The following is a 24,079-nucleotide window of genomic DNA, read 5'->3' as shown; positions in this document are numbered from 1 at the left end:
TGAGTAACTTTGAAGTCGAGATATATAACTTTGATATTTATAAACACTCAATTATTAATGCTCAGATATAACTTTTATATTACACATTAATTATATTAAAAATGTCAGAGGCAACATAATATAAAATAAATTATAATGTATGAAAAAGTGATTGAAATTGCAACCAAAATCAAAACATTTTACAGATCTAAACATATTTTTAATTCCACATTTTGTACATTTTATGGGTTAAAATGTTAAAATTATTTTTAAATGTATGTATCAATAAAAATCGCATGATGAAAATAAAAAAATTATAAAAAATATACTTCAGAAAACTGCAATAAATAAAATGTGATAAATTACTTAAAAATAAATAATTTACTTAATATTAAAAATTAAAAGATTATCATTCCTGTCGAAACACATTACACAGACATAATAAATAATAATAAGTGACTACTAAATCACATTTTTAATTATTTACAGTTGTTATTATGAAACCATTGAATTATATTATTTTAAATTATAAACTAACAAACTCAATGTTCATATAATAAAGTAGTTGATAAAGGATACCTATATCATCATTTTTACTCAAAGAAATTATTAAGCAAATTTGAATGAGTCACAACAAGTAAACAAATTATGAGTTGAATTAAATATTATGGAGTGCTCTCTTAATCATCATAAATAAAAAATTAATTATTTATTGTAGTACATAGAAAAATAAATTATACATTTTTAGTTTAAACGCAATAAGAAGCAACATTATTACATTTGTATTTCTATTTAAAAAAAAACGGTTGATTCACCATTTATTGAACAAAATAAATATTTTTATTTTAAAATTTAACTTAACGATAATATTATATTTCTTTAAAAATACAATTTATTCTCCGCGGTATGTGAACGCAGCATCGACGACGAATACAACTCCGTTGAGGATGGACAACCAAGCCTTTGTCAGACCAGTGTTGACGTAGGATGATTTCAATGCGAAACCATTGTAATAGTTGTACGACATAACCCCGGATGCAATGAATAGAGCAGCGCCAATCAACACGAAGAACATGTCCTAAAATATAATCACGATCATTAATAATAATGATTATTATGTATTATATTATTATAGTCACATATACCAGATTTCTCTCTCGCCTGACTTTCTAGGGGATAAAATATATTTCTAAATCGTGGTAAAGCAGATGGCGACACGGCTCAATTCCTATTTCACCGTTCATATTTTATAAGAAATGGGACTTGGGAGTTATTCGGCGTACTATTGATTTTTTAATAATATAGTATTATAGTACATTATAAAATCAATGATCGTGTAACTATATTACATTATATTATAGCCTATATTTTCTTTTGAGAAATTACTTATTTACGCATTTAAATCGAGTCAGTATTTAGTATTTACAAAGTTAATAATATACAAAAAAAGAATACCAGACGACTTGCTTAATGAAAAAAGAAATATTGTGTACAAACGTGTGGAACATATAAAACAAATTGACTATAAAATGTTCTAAATCACACTTAACAAAATATAACAAAACAAAGTACAACAGTATATAATATCTTACTATGTAAGGAACTTTAATTCTTTGATCTTTCTACAACTATCCCTTCATACGGCAGATGGTTATATCTATACAAGTAATGACTACTAATACTGAATCTATAAATGTCTAACCATCAGTTCTTTCTCACAAATGTATGCAAAAATATCAAATTAATTTGTCTCAACTTACCAGTCTAGAGCTTATCGGCGTTCCCGTGAAAAGTCCGATGAAAATTCCAGCCAAAATAATCACATAACCTACGTAAGTTCCGGTAGTGATCATGATCGATGTGATATCACCACCTGGGAAACTGTTGTAATGCAAGACGAAAATGATGATAGTTAAAGCCTGTGAAAATATAAGAGCCGTACAATTACTATTATTATTATAAATTATTAGACATGCGATGTTCGCATTAAATCTTCTGAATTCTAAGTGAATTTTTTTAATTAAAAGCCATGGACATAAAATAATGAATGATGGAAATTTAAAAAAACACTCAAGTAATGAAAATTTTATTAATACCTAGTTAGTATTCACATCGGATGATTCTTTTAACACTTTAATAGCAACCCATCATCATATTGAAAGTATTAAACTAATAACATTTTAAATCACGAGGGGATCGATGAATGTATTTTATTTTATTTTTATTTTATTTTAAATTAAACGGGCACAGGCCCAAATACATATAGTAATAATAATAACAATCGTTCTTCAGAATATTTATATTCAGATCAATATATACTGATTATATTTATATTACGTGTTTTTAATTTTTTTATCATCGCTTTTTGAAAGAGTAAAAATCATAGGCGCCCGCAGAAATTTTTCTAGGGGGGGGGGGGGGGGGGAATGTTAGGATTTGAGGATAAATATTATAATTTTACTAGGTGTTTTAAAATAATAACCTTTTTTACTATACTCGTATACAATATATTATATTTTATTATATAATAGCATACCTACATAGGTATAAGTAAAAGATAAAGGTAACTAATTCTCAAAAAGAAATTGTAATCGTCTCACATCTCTTCCGAAACGATCAACAATTTCTTCATAATATTTATTATTATTAATTAGATCAATTAAATCTAATCTTATGTTTTTATAATGGTATCCTACTATTTTTATAACCACTTTAAATTTGTTGTATAGTATAATATAGTAATTTATCTTAAAACATTCAATTAAAAATAATATTTTGAAAAAGCCCGGGGGGAGCAAATGCCCCAGCTTGCCCCCCCTTCGGGCGCTTATGGTAAAAATGCTTTGACATTTCTTAAGAATCAGGAAAACTCTAACCATGTGCTTAATGTTTGTATAAGTAATTTCTATATTATACGTGTATAATGTTCAAATTATTTGAATCTTTTTGAGCTCTTTATAGACATGTAAAATATTCGATTCTTTTTGGGTTTTATTTTCAATGACTCGATTAAGTTTACGATTTTAACTCTTTATCTTGGAAACATTATTATGTTAACACAAACATCAAGAGAAAGATTTAAATAGTACTTAAAATCCAACATCGCTAAGATTGATATTCATCCAAATTTATTTTATCTGTTTTTACTTCAAAAACACGTTCAGAATTAATAGAAAGCGAACCAAAAAAGTTATCATGGTTATTGTATTAATAAAAAGTTGATTATAAGATTTTTTTTTAATTTATTACTTGTAAAAATGTTAAGTTTATATGGTATATATATTTCTACTATAATAATTATACCTATTATAGTGATGGATCTGTAATTCTGTAACCAATGGCAACCATTTAAACAAACAAAAAAAGATTCATCCAAGTTTTAATAAACAAGATATGGGTCCATAAATCTATATGGATTAACTCATTAACAGTATACAAATACTGAAATAGGTACTAAACATTTGCATATTTTATAAGTTATATAAATTATTATGTCGGAAAAAACACAAAAAATAATGTAATTGTATAGCCGGATGAAAAATATAGCTATATATTATACAGTCAACTATTATGTAAAAAAAAAGTAGATTGTATGTAGGTAGATACTCGTTAATGTTTGAATTGAACAACACATTGTTTTTATTTGAACACATTTAAAAAATTAGTTTTAACTGAACATGGAGGGGAAACAATTTATTTAAAACATTTACTTATCTGTAATTTCACTCATAATATTATTTAAAACACTGCTACAGAATAAGAGCTTAAAATTATTTACTATACTGTCGATATATTATATTTAACGTATTAAATCTATTTTTATGTACAATTATAATAAAATACAAACATTAATTTAAAGTTATAATTTTTTTTTCAATTCAAAACAACGTTTGATGAACAAAAAAAGTAACTATTATTGTGTTTAATTTTTGTACTACTGTGCGAGAATTTAAAGATGTTTATTTAGATGTTTTAGTCGTAAAAATTATTAATGATAATTGATGATAGCCTATCTAAGTCTTCCCTGACGCGTCTCCAATTCTCCATACTAAAGTTAAATACGTAGAGAAATTATTTTCATTAAGAAACGATTCCAAAATGGTCGTCGAAAGTACATAAAATAATTCAGTGCGTTCACTGAAGCAATGGCGGTGTGTTTCTATTTCCATACATAGGCTTTTAGACGCGGATCCGGTGCAAGCATGGCAAAATAAGTATTTGTGTCAACGATAAAATGTCTTAAATGCGAGTAGAATAAACTAAGAAAATAAATAGAATAGTGTCAAGGATCCATCCGCAATTCAATTCATACCACGCAGCTTTCACAAAAAAAAAAAAAAAAAACATAAATAAAAATACACGTACATATTGTGTCGGCGGCGATAATAATAATTATACTTCCAGCGGTACATATAGATAAGTACATAACATAAAAAAAAAACAATGTGCCGAAACTATTCAGGGTCATTGATATGTGTGTTTGAAAATTGATTCGTGTAAACCTATTTTGCATTTAATTTACAGAGTTTCGTAATCGAAACGATTATTATAACACTGGTTCACATAATCATAATATCATATTAACAGTGACGGGGCACAGTCCGGCACACGATAATTTACAAGCATTAGTCATTACTGTTTACTGAAATAGTAATATTAGTAATATTATATATATATATATAATAGGTAAATAGGAAGGTGTCTCATTTTTACATTCTTCGGATGAATCATTGTAAAGACGTGCCCTTGAATAAAATGAAACGATTCCTCGGAGAAAATATACATAATACATATTATATTATAATGCATACCCACGTTTTAAATTGTCTTTAGGCGTAATAATAGTGTATACTCTACAAGTATATTAAAATTAAAACGTGGTCCGAATCGCAATTTTATTATACCCTACAATTCAACACACGGAATTCTTATATGATGTTTTTTATTTTTTGAAATTTGTATTATCGTTGAGGTTATCATCGATCGGCAAGGACTTTCTGTAGGCGTTTTTCGACTAATTTGGAATACATTAAAATGTCAAAAAAAACCTCCCACTGCCTATGTGGAGGGGGGAGAAGATCACATTATATGAGTATTGCTGGGTCACACCATCAAGTCTTGCCGTATATGTACAAAGACAATCAGCTAAATTTTTTGATAAAATAGTTAATATTGTATAGTCAACAACTCCGTTGAGTTATCATTTTTAACTATAAAACTAATGCACACAATAATGTAATGTGAAATGGCTATAATAGTGAATGATAAAATTTTCTTCTTCTTCTTTGGTTTCGGCCATTCAAGACCATACCTCTAGATAAACATACTGCCACCTTTCTCTATCCTCTGCTAATTCCTGCCAATAACTGTTTCAGCGTCTCTCTTAACGCAATCCTCCCATCTTAAACGCGGTCTTCCAAGATGTCTCCTCCCTACTGGGTTTTCCTCTATTACTCTTCTTATTAATGAGTCATGCTTCCTCCAGCCATGTCCTGCCCAGGACAATAATTACTATTATTCCTAATTTTAATTTATGTTTGCTAACATTTTGAACAAAAAAACACCCCGCCTACTTAACATTTCACAGTGAAATAATGAGGTTCTCATTTGAAGAAAAAAAATTTTTATCTTCATAGGATATTTCTCAAATGGCAAAATATCAATAAATGAAATAATAATAAATGCATAATCGAAAGTTGGACCTTATTAGTAGTGAGTAATTATGAATATTATTATAATAATTATGTATAATGGCTCATGTTCTGATAAAATTTACTATTACTTTAAACTACTAGTACTAATACTACTACTACCTATTAATTTAACTACTAAAACTACTACTACTACTACTACTACTACTACTACTACTATTAATTTCAATTAACTATTTTTTACAACATCTTTCATAATAGTTTGAAAACTAAAAGATTTTGCACATATATTTTCTTGGTGGATAATGCAGTGATATTGCTTCAGTTGTAAATCACAACATGTACTCGTTTCTTTTTATAATTAGCGCTACGAGCCCTTCATTTTTTCCAACCATTGATAGGATTCCGACTGTTATAACTCCAGGAAGATTATTTAATTTGATGTCAAAATGGTTAAGTGTCGTTTTTAATGCATTTTAAATATCATAACTTTTTGCTGTGTCTTTCATGAAAAAAACGCGGCTAATTCTTCTGTGATATTAAAATTAGAATCGATACCCCAAACAAAAATTAATAATTGATCAGTATCTGATAACTCTGTATTTTCGTCAAGGGCCAGCAAATAAAGATTCTAAAGAGAAGAGTAGGGCAACACATAATGGTTGTACCACTCAACAAATCCAATATTATAATAATGAACTGACCGGATAAGACTGAACAGGAAACATCAATTATCAATATACAAACAGATAAATATATAGTTTCCAACAGACAACCACCAAACTGTCTAATAATTTCTTTAATTACTGGAGTTAAATAAATACTTTGTTTACCCGTCGGTTTGAAGTCTCGTAAGACCTATACCAATCAATTTAAAATTCAACCCAAATCCTGTTCTCTCACGAGCTTTCTTTGAGAAGTAATACTAATAACGAATGTTTATTTTTTGTGAAAGGTCATCCCCATCGAAACCGCAGTTCCACAATTGGCGCACTGTCGGAATAAATAAAAAACGTAAGCCTTCATTTACCGGATTCATCAATTTCAATAAAAAAAATGTTCAACTAATCAGGCTTTAAAGACCAGATCACTTTTCAAGCTATAAGTAAAATATGTATACACTATACATGTAGTCCCACGCAGTGGCTTGAATGGACATCATAAATAATGTGATATACGAGCGTCATTAGCGCAAACCATTCACTGTAGACTTAAGTCACTACATAGCACGCTACAGCTTGTTCTTAATCACTTGACACTAACGTGATAATTGTTATTGTGTTAGTATTATGGCGACACGGTCCAGAATAATCATAATACATATTTTTCCGAATCCTAGAAAAATCATCTAACCGTACAAATTATTTGTCCATTTTCCTTTTATTATTATCAATATGATTATTGATTATTATTGATACAGCATGTCGGTATATTATATTTAAAATATTATATAGCCTCAGCGTATAAAAACCGAACGCGAAATTATTTTAACTAGATATCTAGTTATTATATTAGTCACATCATCACTCATGATTATTATTAATTTCCTTTCTGCTGTTATGCTTTAACGCGTTCGTATTTTCCTCCACCACAACAAAGTCAGTGTATATGAAATTTTTTTTTTATTATGATCATTCACATTCGTTATTAACACCTCACCGTTTCTAAACAAAAATATAAAATCCATATATTCCGTTCCAAATGGGTCTCGGAATGTGGAAGAGTGCTATAAATTTAACGCCCTGCTTGACCAGCGTTACCGCTGTGAAGTTGAAAGGTTAATCTTTTGTCGTTAGGCGTACAGATCAGTAAAGTACGGTGAATTAGAAGATTATATACAGAACATAATAAATAGATATATCGTAGGTATATATAAAGTATTATTACTCTCTACATGGAATTATTAAATACTATAACATACCATCATACCTATACAGTATACATAGGTCTAAAAATAAAAATAAATACAATAAAATCTTAATTATAGCCCCACGCAATTTTCATTTAACTACCACTCACTACTAAGTACTAGTACAACACGCGTGTCTTCTGGTGTAATTTCAATAATACGTGTCTACCAATTAACGTCACTTTTATTATACATAGTTATTATTTAAACACAATACTATGTTATGCTGGCTACAATTGGCCAAGCAAAACTGTTTTTACGATCTTGTTGATTTCATATTTTCATATACACAATATTCGTAGATGACGATTTTTGATATCTCTAAAAGGAATTAAGAAGGACGACTCGCTATTTAGAATTTAGAATTTAGAAAGTAACAACGCGGGGTCGACGGATTTGAATAGGTTAAAACGTTTTCGGATAGGTATATACCAGGTATCGTAGTTACGTGTTTACAAAACATCATAAAAACCATCATTTCGCTATAAAAAATAAATTACCATTGACCTGAACGCGTTTCAATTATAATCATACATAATATTAGTTATTACAGGTACAATACACATAGATACTTGCAATTTGACAGGTTTAAAAAAGTAGGTAAGTGTACCTACTTTCTTCGAACAAATAATACAATTTTCGACCATTGATCACACTTACTAGTGCAGTCAGTATACATTATATATTATCACCGTGCCACCGGTACTAAATAATACCTTTGTGGCCATAACAAAAAAAAATAACGTAATAACAGCACCTAATAGACAATATTAATGGAACGTGTGCATGCTATTCAAACGGTGTTAAAAACGCAGCGGGCCTATAATAAAAATCAATTATTTAAAAAAAAATTTAAAAAATACTAAATCGTATTTACGATATATGTTTAAAAAGCTGCTGCTTATTATATGTTACAACACTCTAAGTAATAAGTAGTAGGTATACGGTAAAATTCATTATAATATAATTTATGAACATGTGTATTGTGTATGGTTTATACTCACGAGTTCCAAAAATTTAATCATAGTAATTTTCGTGATTGCCATTTTGATGATTTGGTGGAGTCTTGTTTTTTAATTTTATTTTTATTCTAAGCAACTGAAAACAAAAAAAAATGTTGACAAATAATTAATATATTAGATAGTTAAATAAAAATATAATAACATATTTTGGTAGGTTTCAGAGTAATAAGGCCACGTTCATGTAGGTAGGCAACTTTGGCTATGATGTGCCACAAATATGGGAGTGGTAGCCGTGACCTTCGTGCAGCACAGATTAGATCATTGTTATTAAAATTAATATTAATAACAATAATGATGAAGAAAACCGTAAATTAATTTATGGAATGCCCAATCCCAAATTTTATATTTTATTCTGAAGGAGTAAATTTTTGTTTTGATGATTCTAAATAACAATTAATATCTTTTTAACTCCCTATTGGCATCAAAGAAAGGAAATTAATAATACTTTTGTTCAGCATTTGGGTCATCGCGACTCCCGAGTGAAGGACAACCAGGTGCGGTTGCTTCCATCTTGAGGCTATACTCCTATATTGTGATAAATCATAATATTTACCATGTAGGTACCGACCGATTTGTTATTATTTTTACAACGCAACAACTGTTTTTTCACGGGCATTACATCATCGTTGTAAAGGTGATATTTTATAGCCAACTACTAAAATAATTTCATATATAAATAGTATTAGGTAGGTACATAATAAGAAAAAAGACATGAATTCAACTATTTAACAATTTTGTCGATTATATTAAAAAATACTTTAATCTAAGAAAACACTATTTGTTTAATTGACCTAATTTCCTGGACGACGTTAGATAAAAAAATATCTGAATGTATTGTACACTAAATTATTCTTCGTATTTACCTAATAAAAATATCATAATAAACACATTTAACGATTAAAGTTGATTTTTAATATTTTTATGACAAACTATACAATGTATATAATTAGTTTATTATGTACGTATTTAATTATAGTCTGGAAATCATTAAATAAAAACTGTGTTATATATTTATTTATATTTAAATTTACGAATTTAGTTGGTACTTAAATGAATATTAATATATTATGTAGATTGTAGGTCAATTTAAATGGCTGATCTTAGCTAGAACGCATTTTTGTGTAGGCATGTAATCTTCTATGATTGTACAACATCCTTTTTTAGTATTTAATACATAATAATACCATTATAGTATAACATTTTATTTTGAAACAAAAATAAGAATAATGGAATAAACAAAATATGTGCCGGAAAATATACACATGTTATAATATTATAACCATCTAAATAGTAGGTAAAGTTATTACAAAGTATAAAACTTATTTTAGAATAACAAGATAATATAAGAAAAATATAAAAGAAAATAATAGAATTAGTAGTCATTGTTTAAAAATTGTATACATAGTTCAAATATTTTATTAGTGTTTTATTTTATATTATTTTGTTTAAACAGTGGGTAAATTTTCCAATTATTATATTTTAGCCCACAAATATATTAGTAATAATAACGAATTTAACTTAATAAAAGAACATTAAAATAATATTTTTTTTAAAAACATTCCAACATTTGAACTAGTAACATAAAATATTCAAAGTTAAAGTTATTTTTTACATGAACTGAATCATTTTAATTTTGAAAGTTGAAGTAAACTATAAAAGTAAGTAATATTGGTAATGATTAACGTTTTGAGAAATGTAGGATTTTATAAATAATTTGAATTTAACTTTGCACTTGTAAATGTATACCTACATGGCTATATTAATGTTTATAATGCTTAAAAATGTGTATGGTTATCATTAGATGGATAAAAATACAAACCATGTTATAAATAAACAATGTCTATGAAGATTTATTAATTATTATTCACTTGAAAGTTGAAATAAAAAATCGTTTGGAAAATAAATAAATAAATTTTTTATGTACCCATATGGTTAAATATTATTATTATTATTATTAAAAAATATCCCTTGGCCTGTCGCAATAACCATGAAAAAATTATTGAAGTCGTTAATTAATATCTGATTTCGATAAAAATATTTTTTATTTTGTAAACAAATAAACCGGTTACTAAAGGGTCATGGGTTCGCATAGTTTAAAATTTAAATCATAAAAATTCCCGCATTAGGTTTGGATTCATTTGACTACATTATATTCTATTTACTTTGCTATACATAATTATTATTTATACATATTTTAAAGTATGCAGAATTTATAAAGTTATCTTCTCACAATTTATAAATTTCTTAAAACGGCATTCGGCGAAATGATAGCCGTATATGTAACAACATAACGTATTAACGGAAATAAAAATATTTTATATTTAAAATAAATTAATTCCTACATATTTGTATAAATTTTAATTTTAATGGATTAACGACATAAATGTACCAATTATATTTTCAACAAAATATTGCTTAAGAGGATGTCAGCGCACTATTTGTTTTCTCTCTCTGATCCACGCGTAACATAGACAAACCGCATTTACGAAGAATCATTTTTTCTGTGTCTTTAAGTAATTTTAGAGTAAAACCTTCCATTACAAAAAAGATAAAGAATAATATTTTTGAGGGAATGACATATCGATTTTATATTTATTGATATTTGACTTTGTATTCGACTTTCAAAATAAACAAAAAAATACTGTACATTTAGATTATTTAGAAACAATATTTAAACAAATCGATATGTCATTCCCTCATAAATATTATTCTCTATTTTTTTGTAATGGGAATTTTTACTCTAAATTATTTCAAGACATAGAAAAAATGATTCTGCGTATATGCGTTTTGTCTATGTTACGAGTGAGCCAGAAAGAGAAAACAAATAGTGCGCTGACATCCTCTTAATATTTAATAACTATAAAGTTTGAAAGTGACATGATTTAAGCGACTTCGGTATTATAGAATAAAATAATATTCAGAAATTATGAAGGTGCAGTTATGTCTTATGCAAGGCACGAGCTCGTCGTACATGTGTATATAATAAACGTCCATTATATACGCATGTGTATAAATAAGCAAACACTATATTATACTGCTTATTGCAAATTTCAATCGATATTTTAAGTGAAACAATATGAAACTTGTTAAATTCTACCGTTAAAATAGATTATATTAGAATACAAACAACTGTAGTAATTGCTAAAATTTAGCATTTTATCCAATACAAATCTATTATCATATTTTTTTATGACAGTTTGATATGATAGCCAATATAGGTATAATGGGTATATTTAGTTAATTTTAATACATAGGTCATAGATACACAAATACATTAACAGGAATAATTTATGATTAAACACGATTAGGTTAATTTACTCGCGTCTTCTAGTACTATATTTTAATGATCGTAATACTTGCTGAAATAATTATTGGTATTTAGTACCTACATAATAAACCATCTCTAATAGTGAGGTTTTACATAGGCTCTCAAAACTGTTAATAAGGTCAAACGAATGTTGAATTATTAGATACTAAAATATATTTAATAATGCATTAAAAATATGAGAATTTAAAAAAACTATTCGATAACTTCTAAATTCTACGAACATAAGAAATGGATAATAATAAAAACTATTAACCATTAAAGATAACGTGCAAAATAGAATACACATTTTTTTTACTATGTTTATAATATTTCTTTTATTTGTGTAAGCATAACATTTTTTTAAGTTAATAGTATCCAGAATATAAAGTAATAATACCTTAAGACGAATAGACAAAAATAGGAATACAATTATGTAACTTGGAATACTATTTAAAATGTTGTAAAACATATAATTACATTATTTAAGTGCTCTAGTCTCTAGTCCCAAAACGAATAGCCATAAAAAAAAAAAAACTCTACAGATTCTAAAACATGCAGGATATTTATATATTTTACTGAAAAAAATAATAGTAATAAAACTATATTTTTGTAAATCACGCTAGTTTAAAAAAAAAGCTCTGGCACACTCTTAAAATGAAGTTTATAGGTATGCTTGCAGTAAGTAAAAAATAAAAATACATCTCAAAATTACTCAAATTTATTATTACCAGTTAATAACATGCTAGTAGTTCTAAAACAACAATCAAATTTGCACTATAGGTACCTACCTATATAATATTATGATACTGTACTCAGTACCTTCGAAGAGTTAAATTTATACCCCTGAGACCCACAATAGGGCCACTAAACTGCTAATACGAAGAAGTCTACAATTTAAAGGACTGCGTTGTCGTGTTATTACACCTATTATAAGATGCAGACAATATGAAATAATAATTTGAACAGTAACACTAACGGGGGCGAATTCAAAACATTTCAACAGTGTTTAATTTCAATCATCATTATTTTTACGTGTACATGCAGTAATCCAGACAATGTATTTTTTTAATTTTCAAATCGAAATTTGGAAAATAAAACATAGCGAATCGAAATGATCTCATTACGCGATTGAATGTATACGAACACCACCATATAAATCGAGTAGATCACTTACGCAATATGACATTATTACGATTATTATAAATATTATTAAATATTAGTTGTGTATTTTGAATTTCGTTTGAAAAAAAAAATTGACTTACCGGTACAAACGTTGACGGGGAGAAGGTCTGCGTTAAAGTGTTGGACTGGCGACGACCGTCGGAGCTTATAATATGTTACTATGGTAGTGACAGTGAGGTTGCGTTATTGTTGACTGTTGTTATTGTTGTTGTTATTTTCGATGAGTGTGCGTGCGCCGCGCCGCTGGTAGCCGTTTGTACCAACTGCCATTGCTCTCTATCGGACGATCACGTTTGAATACGGCGTCCTTGGTGGGAGTAATTCCAAAACCGTGAGTGTCGTATTTTTAAGTCCATCATCATAAAATAATACGTCCAAAACTGAATTATAAATATTGTTATAAGCACTGCAGATTGTCCACGGTGATTAGGTGCTCCAATGGATATACGGATATACCTCATCTACAGTTTTCACAAGGTTTTTGATGCAATTACGTAAATTTCTGGGACACGGGACATAACTTAGGTCATCCCCTGACCCCTGTGTTCCAAAGAGACTGCTCACCTCCTCGGGTTGAAATATAGTGTTCGAATAATACAGTTTTTATTTTTTATAAAAAAAAACTTCTCATAAAAAATTGCATCGATTGCAAAATACTTGAAAATAAAATTATGCTACTTTTAATTATAATATACGTACCTATACGTAATGAAGCCGGGTTTAAAGTCACCTATGTCGTCCAGTCATTTGGCTCTAATCGTATTCTGATTGACCGTGGTATTTATGGTACGACTATGGTACGACTACGACTATGATTATCAGGAAATTTTCAGAGTTGGGTCGTGCTGTACTATTGGCCGCGGTCGACGACATACGTCATGGCCGAGAACCTGACTCAAACTGTGACATTCCTAAGTTCGAATAATACTAAACTATATAAAGTATAATCGTATAGGAACCCTATGGACATAATGTATCATACTTATAGTAACATACTATTATGTATTTAATATTTATTTCAATGTAGAGTGTTGACCGTAGTCAGTGATGGCACAAAATGTTTGATGCTTTGAAACGAATTATTGTATACTTTAAATGTTTTACCTTTATTCCACCAAAGTGAATAGCAAAGAGAGAGAGCTAATTCTAAGCTCCGTAATATCTATTAATTATATAATATAATTAGTTGTTGACTGTTTCAGAAATTTGGGTCTGTATAGTTTGTTCGGTTTTTAACGGTTTTGTTAATAATATGAATCCACTCTGGCACTCAGCCAAAATCTAACAATATCATTCTATTAGTAATGTTTTATTTTATTTACATTTATTTAATGTTTTATTTATTTCATTTTTCGTGTACTCTTATTACAATAATTTTTTGACTCCACTTGACTTTAAGTGTCGCCTAAAATTAATATTTCATACTCATTAATACTGAACCATAATAGTATTGTAAATCTCAAAATATTATTCAGTGTTAGTAGACAGCGACGGATTGGCTAAAAATGTCAACCCTGTAAATTATCGTGTGACAGGCCTACCCAATGGCCAATATAATACGTAATTATTAATAATTTATTAATTTTCCATGAAAACCTTCTTTTTTTTTAATAATAATTTTCTGGTTTATAATTTGGTATAATATACGTTTAACTTTTAAAATGTGAGTATATAACTTATTTTTATGACCACCCAAATTACTAACAAGATTCACTTTCTTCCAGAAAAGGTATGAAATAGAAAATCGAAGCATTTTAACTGCTTCAAAAAGTGATGGCACTATATAGTAGACATAAACAATTTTTTTTTATTACCTTAAAATCAATACATGTGTCGCTTCGCTCAGAGTATAAAATATTAAAACATAGTAATAAGAATGTTCACTAATAAATGAACTCTTGTAGTCTTGTGTACTACTTAGACTTAGTACAACCATAATGACTTCCAAAATCGTGATATGACTATAGTATACGACAACAATCAATGTAGTAATGTAGACACGTGGTTAAATATTATTAAATAATTTGTAATCCAAGTACATCGGCTCAGAGTTTTTATAATAGCATCGGTCTACTTTCTCAGTATCTCGGTGGACTAATCTGCCATGAAAATAGATACCTACTTGTATGTGTCGTAACGAATCCCGGAAAAAAACCATACAAAAAAAAAATACCAAAGGAAAAAACAAAATTTTTTTATGATCTTATCATATTCCCACAACTTCAACTATAAATCTTTACGAATTAAGAGTTTAACTTGTCAGACTTGTCTGATTAAATATTATATTATTGAGTAATTTTTAATTTTTGAAAGCAATAGTAAATCTACAGGGAATTTATTAAACTAAAATTTAGGCAATAGTAATTTAAACCAATTTTTACACATTGATCATAAGTCATAACTTTTATTCTATGACATCATTTACTTATTATGCTCATTTGTATTTTTCTCACTAAAAGTATGTATCATTTATATTTTTTTACATATATAATAATATAGGCAATATATCATAGACCATAGACCTTATGCTAGGTATATTTCTGAAACATGATTTATAAGAATACTAGCTGACCCGGCAATGCTTTGCTATTGCTAGATTTCAGTACATTTATATAATATGTTTAGGAATATGTGAAAAGTTTGATATGAATTATATCAGATATTTAATTTGATTAATTTGTTTAGTATAATTTTATATATACGTGTGGAATATATTTGTTTCGTTATGATGTATGATGTATGATTTTTATTTTTTTTGTTAATTATATCAATTTGTCTTAAGCATTAAATATTTCTGGATACACCACGTTAAGTGTCTCACCTTCTGGGGCCATCACAAATAGATTTTGTTTGCATGTGACACGTGACAGAGCTACGTACAATTGACCATGGGAAAAACACTGGACGGTTAAGTCTAAACCTGCAACGTTTAATGTTTGACCTTGTGCCTTATTAATAGTCATTTCAAAACTTAATTTCATGGGAAATTGGAGCCGTTTGAACTGGAATGGCAAATTGGTTGGTATCATTGGTATTCTAGGAACCAAGACCATTTCCCCACCTCCGCAGCCAGTAAGGATTAGGTATACACTCAAGCAGACAGTTTTTTAAAGACTTTATTTGTAATCTTGTACCGTTGCATAATTTAGGTGGACTTAAGTTACGAAGTAAAATTATAGGAGACCCTATTTTTAGAATTAATTTGTGTGGTGGGGTCCCTGAAGGTGATAAAGAATTTAAAAATTCAGTTGGATTATGTATCGCCTGCTCTGCATCTAAAACAGTGGAAATGGAATAGTAAACTTTTGTTGGTGCGTTGAATTTTAACAGTATCATGTCATTTATTTTATTGACTTGATCGTTAGTTGGTGACAATATTGCTCTTTCTTGAAACCGACTTGGCGTTTTAGTCGAATTATTAGGTAAATCTGGGTAAACATTTTCAATTAGGTCCATCAAATTAGACATCAAAAAACAAAGCTCAGACAGATCAATTTTACCATTTCTAGTCAGTGACTGACCATATACAAAGCATCAGCATCAGCAAATTTCTACAAACAAAACTAAGATAAGTTGAGTGAAAAGTGGGGAAAAAAAGTGTCTGATACCGTGGTTTGAACTCGAGTCGCTGTCTTTGAAATCTTATAAAAGTGCCACTGCGCAAGAGAAATCTGTGCACGGGGTGATAATTTTATGCTATTTATGTATATTCGGATGTATGGAACAAATATTTTTTTAATTTTTTAATTTTATTAATTAAGTTATACGAATAAATTGTATATTAAAACCTTCCCTGAATCTAGACCTATTGATTAGTGAAAACTGTACTAAAATCCGTTGGGTACTTTTTGAGTTATGCGCGTACATACAAAAAAGGGGGTTCTATTTTATATAGTAGTATAGAAGTATAGATAAAACTATAATATATTATAATTACTAATTCTTTCATATTATACAACCTATTTAGTAGCTATACTAGCTATATATAAATTGGAAAAATAAATAAATATCTTTATAATAAATTGGACAAAAAAATAATATATAATTGTATTATATTTAAATGTAGGCATATAATGAATTTATAACATTTATAATATTGATAATATAAAATATATTATATTATATTTTGTTGTATAATAATATAATTCTCCGAGTATTATATTATTATTCTGTTTTTTTCTTAGTTTTCCTTTGGTATACCGTCGACACGCGTTAATCTTGACGCCGAACATACTAGAGTTTTGACTGAATTTTAGGGCGGGCTTAAATCTTTATTTACAAATAAAAATTGGGGCTTCGAAGGATGTTCAATAATTTTAGGGGCAAGCCCCTCATCAAGCACCTACCAATATCCACCTATGGTTGTCTCGAACGTTTGTTATTATGAGTTGTCGAAAACAACAGCTAATTAAACGCCTTTTATTTTATTGTGTATGATATAAATATATAATAATCGATATTTCCTTTTTAGTACTAAGACATTCGTTAACTTGGTGAACCGGTTCAAGAAAAGCTTTAGCCCGCTGCAGTCATAATTCTAGGCCATAGGTTGGAAAGTAGACTGTAAATTAGTATTAGTTAGTTTTAACATTTAAGTATAATATATTTTGGTAGGTATCTACTACCTTTCTAGCATAAATTATATATTGCATAATTTGTTAGTGATTTAATTGGATATATTATATTTGTTTGTTACCTACTTTACTAGAAACAGTAGAAACCTATAAGATTAAATTAGTTTGCTTATGTAGTTCGGTATTGGTACTTAGATAAGTACCTACCGAAAACAAAGGTTAAGTCAGAATTTTTCAGTTTTAAAGTTATATTAATACCATTTATTATATAAACAATAAATAATCATAATACATTTATAATCAATAAAACAACATACTTGGAGTTTGTCATTTTTACTACACTGCTAATAATAGTTATCTTTACTTTTATCGTAAACTAATAATGACGAAACTTAAACGATTGCTAATCAATGTTCATGTTTGTTTAAGGACTTAAGGTACAAAGTTCAAAAATTACACTATTTGACGAATTGACTTATTTTCGTTTTTTTCATATTATATTATTATAATACCCTTAGTAGGTCGTATTATGTAAACAAAATTTTAACTTTCAGCCATGGACGTCCCAAATATTTTCTTAAGGAAGGGCAAAATTAATTTCAAAAAAATAAATGAAGATTTTTTATACATTTTAAAAGTAATCTATGTTTACAAAATTGGCACATTACAGAATATAAAGCTTTGGAAAACAAATTTAAAATTCTAGGCGGAAGTGCTCCGTCCTGCCACCCCCCCCCCTGGGGACGACAATACTTTCAGCACTCGCGTGTTATTACAAAATATTTAAATATATATTATATGACATACATATCTCTAACCTTCTCTATACCATATCGATTTTATTATATATAGCTAAAAATAATAGACACTTTTTCAGCAGCTGCACAATGAGAATTATTCCAGTCCACCCTTGACCTACCTAGACCAACGCTGTCTTGCTCTTATATATTGGAATAATTTTTTGTTCAATCGTTGACACAGTTATACCCAATTGGGATAGAAGACGACAGCTATGCGAACAACGACTTCGCTGTGTATTATAGATACATGTAGATTTTGTAAATCGTATTCTGCATAAGGAGCTTTTCTCCGGTTCTCGACGGTTTTAATTTTCAGGTACAATTGTTGGCAACAGTTAAGTGTTAGTCCAATCTTAAACCGGCAGCAATGACTGTTGTAGAAACTCGCCCATCACGTTTCTCGTAATACCGATACGGCGGTGATGTCATCGTTTTATTATATGCGCGCACGCTCCTTCGAAAAAATAACATAAATATATCGCGATGACGCGATGAACATGTATATTATTATAATAAATTAATACGACACGCGCTTGTAGTCTAGAGACATCATGACGTCGTCATGTGCAATCTGACGCATTCCAACGAGATTTTGGTACTATTTATATTTTATAATGACAATATCGAGCGTTCGCATTTTTTGGTTCGAAATTTAGGCATAAACCTACATCAGAGTTGGGCATTATTCGAATAAAATTTTATTTAGATGATCATCGAGAAAATATTTTATTCGAATAAATTATTATTCCGATGAAACCCCTACAAAACTACGCCATACGCCACTGTACTCATACGATCAAATCACTATCAATAGGATCACAATACAATCAATAAATTAGCCAAAAATGTACATAGATATGTGATAAAAGTTGTTCCTACTTAATAGGTACTGTGTTGCAAATACAATTTAGTTTATGATACGGAACAGGTTTGATAATATATTGATTATATTATCTCAATAAATAATTTAATAATACAATTAATTTAATTATAATAATAGTAATATACTAACATTAGGTACAGTAATAAAATTATGTAAAATTTCACTTGCTGCATATTTTCAATTTTACATTAGTACTTACTACTTAAATAATAATAATAAATAACTTTGGTTAACATTTTTGGACTTTTACTAACACTGATTGTTTATCCTAAGATTTACCAAATCTCGTTTGTAAAAGTCCGAACTAAAAAAATCATTCGGGGTTTGACCAAACAATGTTATGTATCTTAGGTTTTACCAACAGTAGTCGGCGTTAAAATAAAATAAACTTGACTCAGTAAAAAATTGTATTAATTTTTTTTTCAAGTCATAATATTCATAAGTCATAAATTGAACGAGTATTTTGGTTCGTATAAACATTTACCAAGTTAAACTTTACTGTTGTAAGCATACAACTTATTATATGATAGTAAATACTACATTATTACTATTTACTAGAAAGTTATAGGCCACATCTATACAATAATGATAATAATTATTAAAACGCCTTATTAAAATAAAATACAATATATTCAGTACCGGTGGAAGGCGTGTGCGACCGACACTGATAATATTACCGCGGACCCAATTCGAGTATTATCAAATAATACCGAGGACACAACTCGGGTTTTTTTTAAGGGATCAAATATCTCGGGACCCAACTCGCATTTTCCCTATTGTACTCATAATACAGGTGGGGTCGTATTTTTATACATACAATATTATAATTTTCAAACGTCGCTAACATGTACCTATATTTTATTAAGTGATTTGTTCAGAAACGTCAATTTTAACCCATTCCTCGATTGTATAGAAATTTTAACAACAGGTGTTAACTTACTATTGTGGGCCTGGTACATAACGATAACACATAGGTACAAAGATATACAAATACCAAAATATTATAAATATTATGTGATAATACTACAGAATACTTGTGAGAATTAAGATTACTGTTAGTAAAACTCAAACCTATAAGGGTATAACCAACACAACAATATACAATTATATAGATTATATTTATATACAATACACATTATAAGTAGGTACCTATAATTATGATAAAGCATAAAATATTAAAATTCAAAAACGTATTTGTCAGCCAAGACAGCGTAGGTATTGTACTGTACCTCGTACAGTTTTCATAAATCACAATATTGAATATTATGATACCAATACATTGTCAGATCTACCATCCACTACCTATACCTAAGCTAAAATAAATAACATAGTTTGAACTTTTATACCGAAGCTTACCAAATACCTATACAAGTCATAGTTTTACAATGATTTATACAGGATGATTTACTAAGCATTATTCTCATCCCATTTTTTTTTAAACAATCAAATTTCCCAAAATCTGATTTCTGAAACTTTTAAGAATACTTACAAAAAAGACAGTATTTTCAAATTCTTGAGATTAACTAACTATACTGATACTAACTATATAAGAAATGTCTTGCAGAGATACAAACTTCTATTTCACAAATGGGAACCTCCCATTTCTACTGCGAATTATTTAGTTGATGATTTTTTATATTTCAAAAATTCGAATAATTAGTTTTTTAGTTATTTACCTATAACATTGTATAGGTACTATTGTACTAATAATAGGTCCATGAAAATTGGTTTGAAAAAGATATGAAGGCTGTGCTGATTTAAAAATTTTAGTAATTATTATACTAGGTAATCTATCAAGTATCGACATTCGACATTCGTCATTTATAAAAGTAGTCCAATAAGTAGGTATCTTAAATATTAGATCTAATGATTAATATTATAGGTATCTACTTCATATTTTTGTAAAACCATTTTAAGTACAATAATTATCCTTATCAGTAGGTATAAACATTTTAATAACTGAGAAACTACTGTCCAACTAGTTGGAATGAAAAATGGGTGTGACCATGCTTAAAGAATCAGTAATCACCCTGTATAAATTATTATGATATAAATGTGTACATTTAATGAAAATTCCGATTGCCTAGCGCAATCGGAATGATACGAGTATTATGTTGTTAATCAATTTCATTTAATCATAAATTCATACCGTAATAATAACAAATCAGAACACACATATTGTGATGTAGGAATCTCAACTCGATGAAACAATTTGATATAAGAATAATAATGTATTATAGAAATTAGTAGATTAAAAATGCAGCTGTATGATTTAAATATTTAATATTCATCGGTCATCAACAAACGAATTTTAATGAATTAAAAATAGAAAAATAGGCACCTATGGACTTTAATATATAATTTAACGTGATTACCTACCTACTAAACAAATCATTTAAAATTTTAAAATATATTATACGTATAATTCAAAAACAAAATAGTATTATATTAAAATAAATAATAATAATTGATTTGTTATTACTCGAAGAGAAAACGAGTTTTAATGATTTCGGCAGTTTGGATAGATGCTCCTCATAAGAAAAGCAACATTTTTTTCACCAATGTCATTTAAACATGAGAACAAGTTTTGTATTTTTATTTCATACAAATAAAATATACCTACAATATAATTTTTATTTAGAAAATGAAAAACTTGATAAAAAAACTTTTGTACCTAATACAATTTATTATCTACGTAAGAAAACATTGAGAAACTCGTAACGTTTTTACACAATTTTACACAATTATTATTATACTTATTTTACAACATAGCAAAACACAGAAAGCTTAAAAAAAATCAAGTTTTCACTTTATATATTATAAGGTATCAATAAGTATTTTTTTTACTAACACGACTATAAGGTTTAGTATTAGGACGTAGCCTATATATAAGTTTAAGAAATGTACTCGTAACTGTCGTAAGTACCTATATGTACCTAATGAATTGGTTTATCAATAACCTTAGGTCCTTAGATAAAATATTAAAATTATCATAAAATATGCTGTATAGGTCCTGCTAAAATTAAGGTTTGTATATTATAAATAAATAATAAAAGATTACTTGAATAGGAGTATCGTGCCTAATTTTTTATCCCATCTAAATGACTCACTCAATGACTCAATGCATACAAATCTAGATATCATTTTTACAAATTAAATATTTACAATAATTAATATTTATTATTTAATACCTAATAAATAATAATAGTTATTAATTAATAGTTGGTATTATACCTAATAATTAAAGTAACTCATGAAAAAAAACATCTTCTATATTATATGCTATTAGCTATTATAGTATAGTAGGATAATCATATATGAGTTACATTAATTTTAATGACTTAAATGCCTATTTCGGATTTCCAACATGCTCATCTGTACACAAATATGAATTACTAAATTGGTATATAGTAGGATGAACGACAATATTATTTATAAATTTATAACTATACAATTTGTTTATTTGTATTTTTTTTATTATATTTTATTTTAACTACCTGTAATATTCTAATATTTTATCATGATAATCAACTAAGTTTCATTGCCGATAATACTTATGTCTAATAATAATATGCAATAAACATCCTAAATATATATAATATATAAATATATATATATAATTACAGCCCTGTTATAAATACAATATTTATATTATTTTGTTGGGTGACCATTGAATTGGCTCCCAATATAATTTTCAACAAGTAGTTCTCAAAAAGTACGTGAATTTAATTAAAATAAATTCAGTTATACATTAAAATAATTTATAATACAAATATTCCATCAAAAATGTTTTTACATCCGTGGTTTGTAAAATATCGTGCACTTCTTGTCTGTTTTTGGGTTACTTTGGACGTACTGAAGCTCGAGCTTGGAGCATATTGTGTTTGTTGAATTTCAACATCTTGCGTAGTTATTGAATTTGTTGAATTTTCCCTTAAGTATGAATGCAACAATTTGGAAGGGCGTTCACATAAACTTTCAGCAGCTTTTCTTTCCAGTCAGTTACTAATAATTTGGCATTCAAGTTTGTTTTCTTCATCTGGATTGTGGTTATGGTTAAGATTGGACCATTCCCATATGACATTTTCTTGGTTACAAATTCTCAAATAAGCTTTGCATCCTCGTTAAGTACATTTGAATCGTTTAAATGCCGAATGGAGAAACTTATGGTAGCCCAATTTAAACTTATTAACTATTAAAATTAATTCTCCCTTTTCATTTGTTACTTTTTCTACCAAATTCATTTTATATTCTATGTATAGGTACGAATTACGAAAAATTGCAACGAACTGCGGCGGATACGAACTGCGAGTATTGCGATTACTGCGTTTCATAATATCAGTGAAATACTATACTATACCTGTATAGGTTGTATAAATACGTTATCGGATTAACGAATAGATAATTTCAAGACTAACCGGCACTGTGTCGCTAAAAATATTACAGTCGCGTACTTTTTCAACTTATATATTTTTAACGTATAGACATTAGACGTACCCATAGTTGAATTTATTTTCAAACAATTTTGATAACCAATTGTTTTATAAAATAAATGTGTAGGGAGCCAACTCAATGGATAAATCTTGGGAGCCAATTAAATATGTAAAAATGACGATTACCTGAGTTAGGGAGCCAATTCAATACCTCTGGTAATTTCAACATAATTAGAATTCATAATAAAAATATATAATGGAGTCATCCTTAAGTACTAATAATTAAATCAAATAAATTTATTATTATTATCTTTACAACTTTAAAAATAATATGAGGAA

At 28.1% G+C, this 24,079-nt stretch overlaps 2 protein-coding genes across 2 annotated transcripts; both read right to left on the bottom strand.

Annotated features, from left to right (window-relative positions):
- Positions 1-669: 669 nt before the first annotated feature.
- On the bottom strand, positions 670-13,290 carry LOC107173969 (uncharacterized). The gene is made up of 4 exons (XM_015524750.2): positions 13,131-13,290; positions 8,544-8,637; positions 1,740-1,898; positions 670-1,057 (listed from the first exon to the last, which is right to left on the bottom strand). Exons 2-4 carry the CDS (start codon positions 8,583-8,585, stop codon positions 872-874), a joined length of 387 nt encoding a protein of 128 aa, XP_015380236.1. The 5' UTR covers positions 8,586-8,637; positions 13,131-13,290; the 3' UTR covers positions 670-871.
- Positions 13,291-16,086: 2,796 nt separating this feature from the next.
- Positions 16,087-16,506, bottom strand: LOC149058314 (uncharacterized). The gene has a single exon (XM_089218357.1). It carries the CDS (start codon positions 16,504-16,506, stop codon positions 16,087-16,089), a length of 420 nt encoding a protein of 139 aa, XP_089074483.1.
- Positions 16,507-24,079: the final 7,573 nt, after the last annotated feature.

The sequence above is a fragment of the Diuraphis noxia genome, unplaced genomic scaffold, assembly GCF_037042655.1.
Source record: "Diuraphis noxia isolate RWA-SAM2 unplaced genomic scaffold, SU_Dnox_SAM2 contig0002, whole genome shotgun sequence".
NCBI lineage: Eukaryota > Metazoa > Arthropoda > Insecta > Hemiptera > Aphididae > Diuraphis > Diuraphis noxia.
The sequence above is the reverse complement of the archived record's forward strand: the minus strand, read 5'-3'. Positions and strand labels throughout refer to the sequence as shown.

Coding starts and splice junctions, on each gene's coding strand:
- LOC107173969 (XM_015524750.2), bottom strand. CDS start 8,585: ATGGCAATCACGAAAATTACTATGATTAAATTTTTGGAACTC. Junction 1,899..8,543: donor TGATTAAATTTTTGGAACTC/GTGAGTATAAAC, acceptor ATATTTTCACAG/GCTTTAACTATCATCATTTT. Junction 1,058..1,739: donor CGCCGATAAGCTCTAGACTG/GTAAGTTGAGAC, acceptor ATTATATTTTAG/GACATGTTCTTCGTGTTGAT.
- LOC149058314 (XM_089218357.1), bottom strand. CDS start 16,506: ATGGACCTAATTGAAAATGTTTACCCAGATTTACCTAATAATTCGACT.